Source organism: Salvia splendens, chromosome 6 (genome assembly GCF_004379255.2).
Source record: "Salvia splendens isolate huo1 chromosome 6, SspV2, whole genome shotgun sequence".
Lineage (NCBI taxonomy): Eukaryota > Viridiplantae > Streptophyta > Magnoliopsida > Lamiales > Lamiaceae > Salvia > Salvia splendens.
The window spans coordinates 29600730-29613192 of NC_056037.1; the positions used below are offsets into that span (position 1 = coordinate 29600730).

Here is a 12463-nt window from a genome sequence, read left to right on the forward strand (position 1 = left end):
AAATAGTAAAAGTAAAATAAGATATTTAATGATAACCAAATGGAAAAGGAAAAATGAGACATTTATACCGGATATAGGGACTATTTAAGTAGAATATGAAAAAGAAAAAAATATATAATCCAATTAGAATTACCCCACTCATTTAATCAGTGCAAAATAAATAATTTATATAAATATTATTTCAAATTATGACCATAAACATAATGTAACGTGATTGGGAATGTGGAGGAAAAATGTGTTTTCTTAAATTTAGACGAACTATTTTATGATTTATAAAAGGAATTTAATGAATGTGAAAAATCGAATGAGAGGATTTTAGTTGATAGGGTTAAACCGAAAAGGGTAAAACAATCAAATCATTAAATTACTTTGTATCCTTCCGTGAGAAAGTAGCTCCTCTCCTCTCCTCTCCTCTCCTCTCCTCTCCATGCCCTCTCGTTAATCAACTTCTCTCCAACTCCTTTCTCTCTCTTCTCGAGGTACGTGTATGGCCTCGGTTTGTGTTGTGTATGTACACAATGTTTTTTGCGTGGTTTGATTACCGGGACATGCTAGGGTTTTTTCTTTCTTCCAGAAATTAGTGCGAAGATATTCAATTATAACGAAAACCTAGAAATTGAAATTGGAGATTACAAGAAATTGAAATTAACCAACTGTATTTGGTGTGTCAATGTATCCAAGTTGCGTTTGAACTGTGAGCTGAATTCTGTAGTAGGTATTCCCCTTGTTTCAATTTTGGTTCGCTGACTCTGCCCCTTTGTTATATTTTGTTGCAGTTTTCTTTTTCCGCAGCAGAGCCAGAGGAGATGTTTAAGAACACATTCCAGTCCGGTTTCCTTTCGATCCTTTACAGCCTGGGGTATTGTTTTTATTCACGACACCATATTCTTAACAGCAAATTGCGTTCTTTTTTTTATCTGTGGTTTCTGATTTAATTTGTATTTTTGGGTTTATGTTTTTTATTCCTCAGGAGTAAGCCTTTGCAGATATGGGATAAAGAGGGTAGGTCTTCTCTTCATTTACATTTGTCATTTCTAATGCTATTTTTTTCTACATCACAGGGTATGTTAATGCTGGTAGTTTGTGGATGTTTTCTGAAATTAACTCTTTATTTATGTTTAGAATCATACCGTCTTTTTCTCTGCATGGGCTCTTTGAATTCTAGCTATGGCTCTCTTTGAGCTTTTCTCAAGTGAGAATATTTGAGGTCCTGGGTATATGGAGGATTGGCCTTGTTGTTGAATGCAACAATGAGTAAATCTGTGAATAGTTCTACGATTTTTCTTGAAATCCTATTTTTATAGTATGAAACATCATTACCTACCTCGTGTATATGGACGGAAGTAGCAAGGTTTATATGCTATAAATCTATGTGCAGATGTTCTGTAGTAAAACTAAAACACGTGTTTGTGGTGTTTACAGTACACTTTATCTTCTGGTATTTTCCTTTTAGTCACACGGTTTCATTGAAAAATTATTACAGTTGTCAATGGCCAGATCAAGCGACTGCAAGATGATGACATACAATCTAATGTCCTCGAATTAGTTGGGTCGAATGTCCAATCCACGTACATTACCTGCCCTGCCGATCCAACTGCAACGCTTGGTATCAAGCTTCCGTTCTTGGTTATGATTGTTAAAAATATGAAGAAGTACTTCACGTTTGAGATTCATGTGCTCGACGATAAAAATGTCCGCCGAAGATTTCGAGCTTCTAATTTTCAAGTCTGTAAGTTTTCCCATAAGTAAATTTTGTATCCAAAATATTTCTACATATATATGTTATTTGCGATTGTTATTAAAATAGATAAGCCACTCCCAAATCTAACTCCTCAAAGAATTTGCATAATAGTTTGCTATGAACTTTAATGATTTATATCGAGCCCAAGCTAGTCTGATTGTAGAGTATAAACTACATGTATATCCATTTGTGCTATTCTTCTTAATGCCTTGTGTTGATTATTTTTTCTATGACCCTCTCTGTTTCAGGCCGTAACAAGAGTTAAACCCTTTATTTGCACCATGCCCTTGAAGTTGGATGAGGGCTGGAACCAAATCCAGCTGAACCTCACTGACCTTACTCGACGTGCATATGGAACTAACTATGTTGAGACTCTGAGAGTTCAGGTTCATGCCAATTGCCGCCTGAGAAGGATATATTTCTCTGATCGCCTCTACTCAGAGGAGGAACTCCCACCAGAATTCAAACTATATCTCCCAATGCAGCAGGTATGCGCTATTGTGTCATCAAAACACTTCAAATGAGAAGATTTTTAAGGTTGGGCACCTAATTGTTTTTTATCATTTGCAGAAAGCCTGAGAGATATGGAGAAAAACTCTACCTTATCGATGGCCTTGGAGATTGCTGGTGTAGAATAAGTTATTCATTCATGTCTAGATAGCGATTTATTTGTTGTAATACATGCATCTCATGACATGTAAGAAATGCAGTTGACGTGGATGATTTCAAAGCTTGTTTTTAGTCTTGTATGAGTTTTAATTCTGGAAAAAAACAAATTTTCATGTGTGTTTGCAATAGATCGATGCAACTATAGGACTCTCTCTCTGTTTCAAGGTAGTTGAAGTGTTTTCTTTTGTGACAGAATTTAAAAATTGTGTTTAAAAGTTAAATTATCATCTTTTCACTATTCTTATGATAGTTGCAACTATATTTGCATAGTTCAGTGTTCTGAACTACATCACTGAACTATATTTTAGTGATTGAAATTGTGTGAAAATGTATAAATTCAGACAAAAAAATGTTAATATTGGCAAGTAATCCAATGTATAATAGTGTCTAGTAAGATGCACATTGGCCAAAAAAACATAATGAAGTAAATCTAAGATAGATTGAGTTAGTGCAAGTACTAGGCTAGGCTAGGCTACAACATCCAAATCAGCATCTGCATCAGCCATTCCTGTATCTCCTTCAATTTGGCCTGCTTCCAAACCACCGTCGGTATCAGAGTTGTGTTTCTGATGTTCATCACCCTCGCCACTTACGCTACTACCATCACCATCCGCACCTGTAGCACCCTCCCCGTCGTTTCTGCCCCCATCCATCTCGGTCTCACTAGCAGGAGTCGCAATCTGCCCCAAGCACCAAAGGTTAGATAACAGAGCCTTCATTGGAGATGCATGCACATTTTGCACGAACAAATATCGAGTTTTGTAGTAAGTGATTTCTGGCGATATGTGAATTACCTGAGTGTCTTCGACTTGCTGCGTGGAACCTTTTGTCTCATCCTTCTTGGCACGTTTGGTTCGATCACCTGGTTTAGCTTGATATTTTGATCGCACTTCGAGCGGCAAAAGTTCCAAGGGAACAACCCCTTCAATGCCATGTTCAGTGAACTACAAAATACAACAATTGAGTTAATCTTTAATGTAGCTGATGATTAAACAAATATCTTAGCTATGAAAAAAATACAGACTCTTGAAAACCCTTCCAAATCTTGCCGGGCAGAAAACCTTAAACCTTTCCAGCAATATACCTGCAATATACTTGGAAATGTTAAAAGCAAAAGTGGTACAGTTCGGACAAGATGAGTTCTTCAAAGCATCAAATTGGTGGGGTTGGAATACTTGAACGCGGATCTTGGAAGCAAATACATTTGCTCATATATTGTGCAACATAGAGCACAGGCCCTCGTAAATAAGAATGAACAAGCCGATATGACAAAGATGAATGATGAAACTCACACAGAGAGAGACTAAACCCAGGAAAAAATATCGAAGGTAGGGAAGAAGTTAAACTGACTCGGCTATTTTTGTGATGATATTCTTCTTCTATTCCAGCAGATTCGTCCATCTGTTATTTCAAAATAAGATAGGAAAATACAAGTGTGCACAAGAGCTTATTTTTTAAAAAATAGGTTAAATAAACTCACATCTTCAGCCAATGGTTTCCAGTAATCCATGATGGCAGGAGTGCGGACACGCTGAGGATCTGTAAGAGCATTCTGAAGAAATAAACCATTTATCACTAATAGTAAGAAACAGTTTTGGATCACATACTCGTAAGTTGTGTCTTTCTAGAATGTGAAAAGTGGCAAGATTTAAAAAATCAGCATTTAGCAATAGCTATCAATGTTTAAATACATGAAGCTAGAATTTAAAAATGAATTATAAGATGACCACAAAAGTGTAAAATACTACCACAATATCTATCAGGCTTCGCTCAGTATATAATCAACTGATATAAATCAAGGAATATAAAGCAAGTGTAAAAGATATGAGAACTTTACCGGGTTCTGATCAGCCCATTTCCACAACTGCGACAGTTCTTTATTTCCCAATCTCCACCGAGGACGACTAATATATATGCCCAAACAAAAAATACAGTCAGGGTGGGATAATATATCAGTAACATATAAATAACAATGTACATCTTGGCTACATTCTTACGAATCTGACCGACTGATCCTCAAAAGCATCAGAAGTTTTAGTTATGCTAGTTATCTGAAGGGGGCAAATGATTGCTATCTATTTTTTGAACCAGTTCACTCTCAAAGAAAAACTTGACTCAACAATCTCGCAACATTCGCGTTAGTAACAATCTTCATTTCTGTAACAGGCGCAAAAATGCATATACTTTCCCCTCAAATTTACTCTATATCAACTTGTATTAAATAAAACTTCACGAACCAGCTCGTGGAGTGGGATACATAAAGCATGGATGTCTAAAAGACAGGTTTCGACCTCATATATCCTAATGAAGCTAATTCAGACACACAATTATAACAATAGTTGATTACCGCTTCCGACCTCCATCTTGAGCTAGCTTTTTCTCCACAGGTGGTTTTTCAAATGCAGAGCAACCATCGCGCTTCCACCAAACCTAGAGACGGGGTATTGATCAATTTGATACCACAAAATGCCATAAATAATCAAAGACATTCATAAAAAGCAATTTCAGAAGTCAAACGGAAAACAGATGCAACCTGTGCTACAGATACTCACCCAATTCCTCTCACGCTCCAAAATATGCTCAATGCTCCGAAGGAATTCTTTCCCTCTAGGGGGGGTCATCTCTAGAAGCTTCTTCACCCGCTCTTCACAATTTTTTATCTCCTCTTTCTAGATTAATAAATGGTAAAAAAGTCATTCTGGATTTCAGGACACAAATTAAACACATTTACAAAATGGATGGCGAAGAAAAAACAAGCATTATAGTATGAGTTTTGCAAGGCTACAGGCACATAGCTATTTTATGTTATGTCATCTTCAGATTCTTCACCAAACAAAAGCAAACAGAAAATCTGGCACATCCATTTGTTATGATCAATAATTCTTGTATTTTGGACATTGTGTATGTATCCATATTGGTCTTTCAGGGAAAATGAAAATAATCTCAAGTTACAGAATCACAAACAGTCTTGTCTCCTTTTCCCATCTTCCTTCTACTTTCACTGTCTTTTCTTTCTCCTCGGATATTGTAGAGTTTATACCCACCCCCTGATACGATCCTAGCTTCGGACTTAAACAAGAGCGAGCTGAGTTGGTTATCATGGTTTTGCTGTTTTCAAAAGTGCTTCAAGCTCGATGAAGGAAGACGCCAACTAGCAAGGGCTGAGAGAAGTAGGGAGAAGGGAGCCATAGTTCCATGGCGACGAAAGGAGACTGATCACAGCTTTCCAGGGACGAGAAGGTTATCACATGCACAAGTCGGTCAAGAGATAGCAAAGCAAGTCCATTTGGTTAACAGACTCGAAACCTATCCATGCGTAGGATTGTGTTTCGGTTGATTTAGAGTCCAAGTAAATTAGTGTACTTTCAGTTTGATAAATGAGAGCAAGTTAGGAATTCTCTTAAGTTATCTTGTAATCTTCTTTAATGTTTTTGAGTCCAAGCAAAAGTATATCACCTTAAGGGATAAAGTTTAGAAGTTCGATTTCAAGCAGGATTAAGTCAAGATTTGCATAAAAAAGTCCCAGCTAATTTCAAATTATGGTCATAAAAGTTCATAATAGAGGAAATGATACTCCCTCCGTCCCCCATTAGTTGGAACAAATTTCCTTTTTCGTCCATCACCAATTAATTGGCACCCTTACTTTTTACTACTTTTGGTAATGGGCCCCACATTCCACTAACTCATCCATTCAAATTTTATTATAAAATTAATATATAAAAATAGGACCCACATTCCACTCACTTTCCACTATATTTCTTATATTCCAAGCCAAGTCAAACGGTGACAATTAAGGGGGGACAAAGGGAGTATAAATTATGGGCAAGACAAGCAAAATATAAGGGATAATAGAAATCTCCAGAGATAATAACAAGGGATAACAAGATTCAAATGCACTCACTGTAGTATCTGATGGCAAATCTTTATCGGTTTTTCCAGGGGCCTGAAGGAAGTAAAATATTAGTATATACTTCTCAAAGATCATATATGCTGTTAAGTGTTAACAATGAATTAGAAATCAATTCAAAACAAAGCAAAGAAGAATGATCTGATTCTGGAAGATTATTAAAACTAGGGAATGAAGTAACATTTTACTGTATATATTTACATAGAATTGGGTGGCTTGATAGAGAACATAGAGGTCATGTTAATGATCACCAATTTATTCATGCTCAGAAATAAATAGATTTCCTAACGTGTGGATTTTGATTCTTAATAGCAGATTACAGAAAAACATATGCAGAAGGTAACCACCAGAAAAAATGACTTGACACTTTACAACAATGACAAATAAAGCAAGCCACAATAATTTACAGGACAAATGCCATTCTTATTTTATGCATCCAATAGCATCGTAATTTCCAGTATTTCAAAAAATCACAAATTTTAATTTTATGACCTAATTAAAAAGGGAAAGAAAGAAGTACCTTTAAGTAATCAAACAAAATAAGGCACTGAACCAGGATATGTCTTCTAAAACTTGGATCTTTTAACTGTGGTAAGCCGAGAATGAGAGAATACTCATTACAAAGATAATCTGTTTAAAGCAGTTGCTATACTTAAAAAAAATTCCTATCTTGCACAACTCCCACCTCCAGACCCATTAGATTACTGCTGGTGAGATATTTTATACTGAAGTTTGACGCTTCATCCTCAAGGTTAATAGCACTGCCCTCTTCATCCCTCAGAGGTTGAGCCTCAAATGTATTCAACACAACCTAAATATCCAGATTTGAGAAAGCATGGAGAGCAATTCATCTATTTTGCAGGATGTTAAGAGAACTCCAGTAAAAGAATTTACCATCAAACTAGAAGCAAATTTTTGCCACTTTGTAACAGTGGAAGCAAGAGAAGCAGGATTGGAGAAGGATTCCTGGATAGCAAAGTGAAACATCAATAGTGCACAGACCAATATTACAATAAAATAGCTTGGGTGAAGCAAAGCGAATAGCTCTGGGCTAATATTTGGGGTGATTGAATTTCAATAGTATCGAAGAATTTCTTTATTTTCTTTACTACAAAAAAAATGCTATTCAGCGTATAATTGTTTAATATCATAAAAGTGCAGAGTTTCCTTATGCGTAATTGGCATAATAAGTCATATTAAGTCACCACAAATAACAGTATACAGATCTCACAAGATACAAAGTCAAGTTATGCCTTCCGCATTTTTATGAATGGCAGGAGTTACAAAAGGATAAGCTGCCAACATTTCCATACTAGTGAACTGACTATCTTCATCACCACACAAAACATCTTAATTAAGCTTTGAATATGTGATGGTTGAAGGCATAAGTCAAAACAATATCTAGTCCATTCCACCATCACAAATTGAGAGAGGGTGGCAATAATTTCCACAAATAAAAGTTAATAGGTTTACTTCATTGACAATAGTTATCCAGCTTCTAGTTCTCATTTTAGTTATACTTCTAGCTATTCCAACATTGTAAAAGTTGTTCACTGGCTGCCTTAGGTAGATACGACTTTCACCAATATGAGAAATTCTATGTCATAAATTGAATGAAAAAACTACGTAATTCAACAGATATTTCAAAAGGATGACAACCAATTCTCCTGTGGTTTTTTGTTTTCAAGTTTGGAAGTTCAGAAAACATCTGTTCAGGTAGGAGACAAATAATGTTGAACTAATACATGTTTCCAGGCTAGACAAAGAACAGCAAATAAGTATAATGTTAAAACTAATGTATTGCCAGGTAATTGTAAACTATTCGGAGTACAATGTTTTCAAACAATTAGATTTCACTCATGCCCACCAACCTGTAAACTCCAAAAGGTTTTGTAAAAATTGAAATCAATAGAACTACCTGAAAGTGGACAAGTCAATTTTAAAGGGTTGTTAGTTAGAACAAGATGAACTTGGAAACAGAATAGGAGACATTGGAAATTGAATACAAAGGGTTACTTTCTGGGGCTTCTTTTTCATATTTGGTCTCATTTGACGTATTAAAAACTCCTTTGATATTGACAGCTGCCAGAAAGGGAGAGATGATAAATTAGCTGCTGAAAACTAATAAACTAAAAGCAATGGAGCAACTATCTATTGCCAGCAAAAACTACCTGAACGTTCTGATAATGGGAAAAAATGAGCAAGAAACATAATAATTCGTCCACAGAACACAACATCATTTGCCTGCAAGCCCATTTACATAAATATAAGTATATCAGACATAACAAATATTATGATGTAGAAAGTCATTATGCTGAACAGTGTGTAACAAAATATCATGGAAAGCTAGGATTAGAGTGCATTTGTAGTGCACTTGTAGTCATTATGCCCATTTAATAGAATTTCATTTAACAAGCTTCAAGTATAATGCAAGTCCTAAATGTAAATGCACATCCGCCTCCTGTAAAATCCAAATTTGACTCCACAGCCTGATCCTCAAATTAGTTTTTTAACAGAAACAACGAGAAGCTACACCTGTTACTTTAATTGCCAAATAGTAAGCCAGCATGAAGAAAGAGGAAAATTACAGAGGAAAAAGCAAGAAGTATTATGCATTTATATCCTAGACCATGTTGCTCAATGCTCATATAGTCAACTTTGTTCTACGTATGGAGAAGATCCAATGTCGTAGTGTTATATATTAGACAGCTAAGTTTCTGAGAGCTACACAAATCTTGAGATTAAGACAATATCATCTAGATTATTTACAAGAAGTGAGGCATAGCTGAGAGAGGAACGCAAAAATCCAACCAAAAAATTACACAGAGTTCTCAATAATCTATGAATAAACATTAAGATTAAACAAGAGATCGAACCTTTGATAGACGACGAAGTAGCTGATTGCATGTTCTCAGCATAACAAGCTTCCCTCTGGCAAAGAGCTCTGGCTATGTATCACATAAAATAAAAGGATAAAATTGTGGGGTAGAACAGGTTACAAATCCAGGAAGAAGAGAAATGTTTGTAAAATGCTGATACAAGACTCATGAGGTAGAATGTACAGAAGCAATACCACAAGGCACAAGTATAATGAAGCCTACCTTGCCAAGAATGTCTTGTTTACTTTCAATGTACCCAAAAATGTCTTCGCAGTTCCTCATTGTAGACATCTCTGTCAAATCTTCCAAAAGCTGGAAAATCATGCCACCTTCAATATGTTCTTTCTCACAGAGGTATAATACAATGTCTACAAGGAAGAAAACAATAGCACAAAAGATTAGAAATCAGTAAAAAAAAATAGCAAGTATCTTGATCTTTCTTTGGGGTATAATTCAGATTTTAGAAGCAATAACTCCATCCTTAATCACCTATAATGGTTCATGGTTGAAATTAGTTGGAAAGATTCCACGTTGACAAAAGAAAAGGAAATAGTGAGCACAAAGTAGTTCAAGATCAGAGTAAACAGAAGCAGGGGAAATCAAATACAATATGTAAACACTATACACACCAAGAATTGCCGACTTTATCTGAAAATAAAGTTTTCTAGCAATCAAATAAGGTTAAAAAAATGCTAATATGTCCTTCCATAGGAGAGCTGAACATATAATTTGGCGAATGCCACTTCAAGGAATATACGTTAACGCAACGCCATCATTGCCATGGGAAAGCAAAAGAACAATATTCCAAAGTTCAGTGTTCTTTTTTTTCAATTAGTCTAGTATTCCAGTTCCCTCAAACTCATTTTCCACCATCACATTTTGAGCCGCATCTTATTGAGCAGTTCTTGCACACATCTTCTTACAATACTAGTTGTTTGGGTATGACGATATGGTAAAATTTAAACGTTTCTTCTGTCAATTATGCAATGGCAACTTTAGTCCTTGAAAGCCTAAGACTTGGTATCATCTTTTTGTGTGCTAAGGCAGCGAGTCCTTAAAGTGACTGACATAAACAAAACCCACTATTCACATGCTGACATTGTTAAGACAATGAAATCCTGATAGAACTTCACTTAGCTAGAACCTAAATTAGCAGCATTTAGTTATTAAACCAGTTCCTTTTTTCACCCATAATTTCCAGATTAAAAAGTGCCAGAGCAGATGAGCAACAACTTGGAGAAAAGTTTATCACTTGACATAAGCAAGTACTTCCTATCTTACGGCCCAAATATTGTCCATATATTAAGATAATATGAGGACAAAACGGTCTCTTTCAGCTAATACAACTATCATTCTTACATCTCCCTGTAAACTCACTGGACTATCCAGCAGAGAGAAAAAGAAGCTACCAAAATCCTTACACAAAGCAGAAGGGTAAAAAGTAAAAACACACTCACCAAGAAGACGAGGAATTTGACCAGGACGTGCATCCTCATCAGCTATGGATTGACCAAATAGCATAATTGCCTCACCTGATTGAACTGCATCTGACTGCAACAAAATGGCAGAGCATGTAAAAGTTCAATATACATTGACTACCCATACACACCAAAACAATTAGAATGGCTGCCTAGACCTCGAAAGTAATTTGATTAGAACACAAGCTAGTTTTTCTAATCAATTGGACATGTTTTCAACTGAGTTACAATTCGCACACATGCACCTGAAATAACTTAAACCCACAACCTATTGGCTTGAGGGGAAGCGTCTAAACAACTAAGTTGTGATTCATCGTCCAATTGCACATGTTTTAGCATTACATGAAGTTCCAATTTATAAGTTGTAGTACCAAAACTTCACATGATGTATACCAATTAGCAACTGAAAGTCTCAAAACATCAAATTTCAATCACTAACACTAGCAATTCTTGGATAATTCCTCTCGAAAATGTATAGAACTAGAGAATATACTAAGACAGGAGTGTGGTGTTACCACAAGTTCTTGAAGCAAAGTCCGCAGAATATTCTCCAACAGCATATTTTCATCTTGAACGAGTTTCACTTGCTTCTGCAAGGAACATATAATACACTCAACACAAACAGCTAAAATATGCACCAAAAACACAAAGATGTTATTTTTATATACAATTCCATGAAAAAAAATCGAAAATAAAAGTAAAACCAAAGATTTCTAGCTTTGGGGGTTTCCCCTGAATTAGTTGGATTCATCAACTCACAACATTCAAATTCATTCTGCTTCGAACCTGGGGTTTTATAACTTGCTGCATAGTCTGGAGAGCGAAATCTTGAGGCGGCCCTGGATGTAGAATTGCCTTTCTGAATAAATCCTGGCGCGCACATAAACCAATCGGTATATATTAATTTGAATATAAACAAACGCCAAAACGTAAGTAGATGAATATGAAGAGGCGCAATCACCATGTTGTGGTAGTGGTGAAGAAGGGGAATCTGAGTAGAAAACAAGAGCACAAATCATTCACAAAGAGTGCATTCGCAGCGGTGGAGAGACTCGGCTATGAATTCATTTTCTTTATACTCTCTCTATTTGTAGTATCATTTAGATTTTAATTTGATATTGATGGAAGTATAAAATCCACCACCTTAAATTCGAAAATTTACCATTGTTTGTGTGTTACTACTGCTTACTCCTCTTTAGAACATCCACATCCGTACTCTTGCCAAAGAGTACAGATGTGGACTCGGACTCACTTTTATTACTTTTTTACTCTATGCTCTTAGGTAAGAGCACTCACATCTATGTTCTACATGCTCAAGGGTCCCATCATTCTATTATTCAATTTAAATAAAAACATTTCCACAATATTAAAATGCATTAAAAATATTCAGAATACTATTACAAATTACAAAAAAAATTAAAATTACATAATTAAAATACTAAAAATTAAAAATTACATAATTAAAATCCTAAAAAATAAAAAAAATACATAATTAAAGCCTAAAAATACCCCCGTGGAAGACTTTTCATCTGGCCATATCCCCAATGTTCTTCGGAAACTCCGTATCATTGTCAAATGTGAATCAAGTTGCTCGGAGGTCATATTTGACCTATCGGCCAAATTGAGTTGGGCCAAAAGGGTCCACAATGAGTTGGTGGGGGGTTGAGGTGGCACAAAGGGAGTGGGAGTGGGGGCGGATAGAGTCGCGGCGCAACGGCGGTTGGTCGACGCCTTCTTCCTTCCTTGCGGTCGGCGTTGGGAACTGCTCGGGCCGGCGTCGGGACTACCC

At 36.0% G+C, this 12463-nt stretch overlaps 2 protein-coding genes across 2 annotated transcripts; one reads left to right on the top strand and one right to left on the bottom strand.

Moving 5' to 3' along the window:
- Positions 1 to 405: 405 nt before the first annotated feature.
- Positions 406 to 2523, top strand: LOC121808257 (cilia- and flagella-associated protein 20). The gene is made up of 6 exons (XM_042208654.1): positions 406 to 479; positions 777 to 859; positions 971 to 1002; positions 1484 to 1725; positions 1990 to 2229; positions 2312 to 2523. The coding sequence occupies exons 2-6, from the start codon at positions 807 to 809 to the stop codon at positions 2318 to 2320; spliced, it is 576 nt and encodes a 191-aa protein (XP_042064588.1). The 5' UTR covers positions 406 to 479; positions 777 to 806; the 3' UTR covers positions 2321 to 2523.
- A 223-nt stretch (positions 2524 to 2746) lies between these two features.
- LOC121808256 (THO complex subunit 1-like) lies at positions 2747 to 11794 on the bottom strand. Its single transcript, XM_042208653.1, has 21 exons — positions 11636 to 11794; positions 11461 to 11544; positions 11190 to 11264; positions 10654 to 10747; positions 9419 to 9564; positions 9194 to 9265; positions 8489 to 8561; positions 8334 to 8399; positions 8189 to 8235; positions 7212 to 7283; positions 7003 to 7128; positions 6838 to 6903; positions 6312 to 6353; positions 4963 to 5079; positions 4758 to 4840; positions 4248 to 4314; positions 3891 to 3962; positions 3761 to 3811; positions 3435 to 3494; positions 3205 to 3354; positions 2747 to 3090 (listed from the first exon to the last, which is right to left on the bottom strand). Exons 1-21 carry the CDS (start codon positions 11636 to 11638, stop codon positions 2878 to 2880), a joined length of 1779 nt encoding a protein of 592 aa, XP_042064587.1. The 5' UTR covers positions 11639 to 11794; the 3' UTR covers positions 2747 to 2877.
- Between the last annotated feature and the right edge of the window lie 669 nt (positions 11795 to 12463).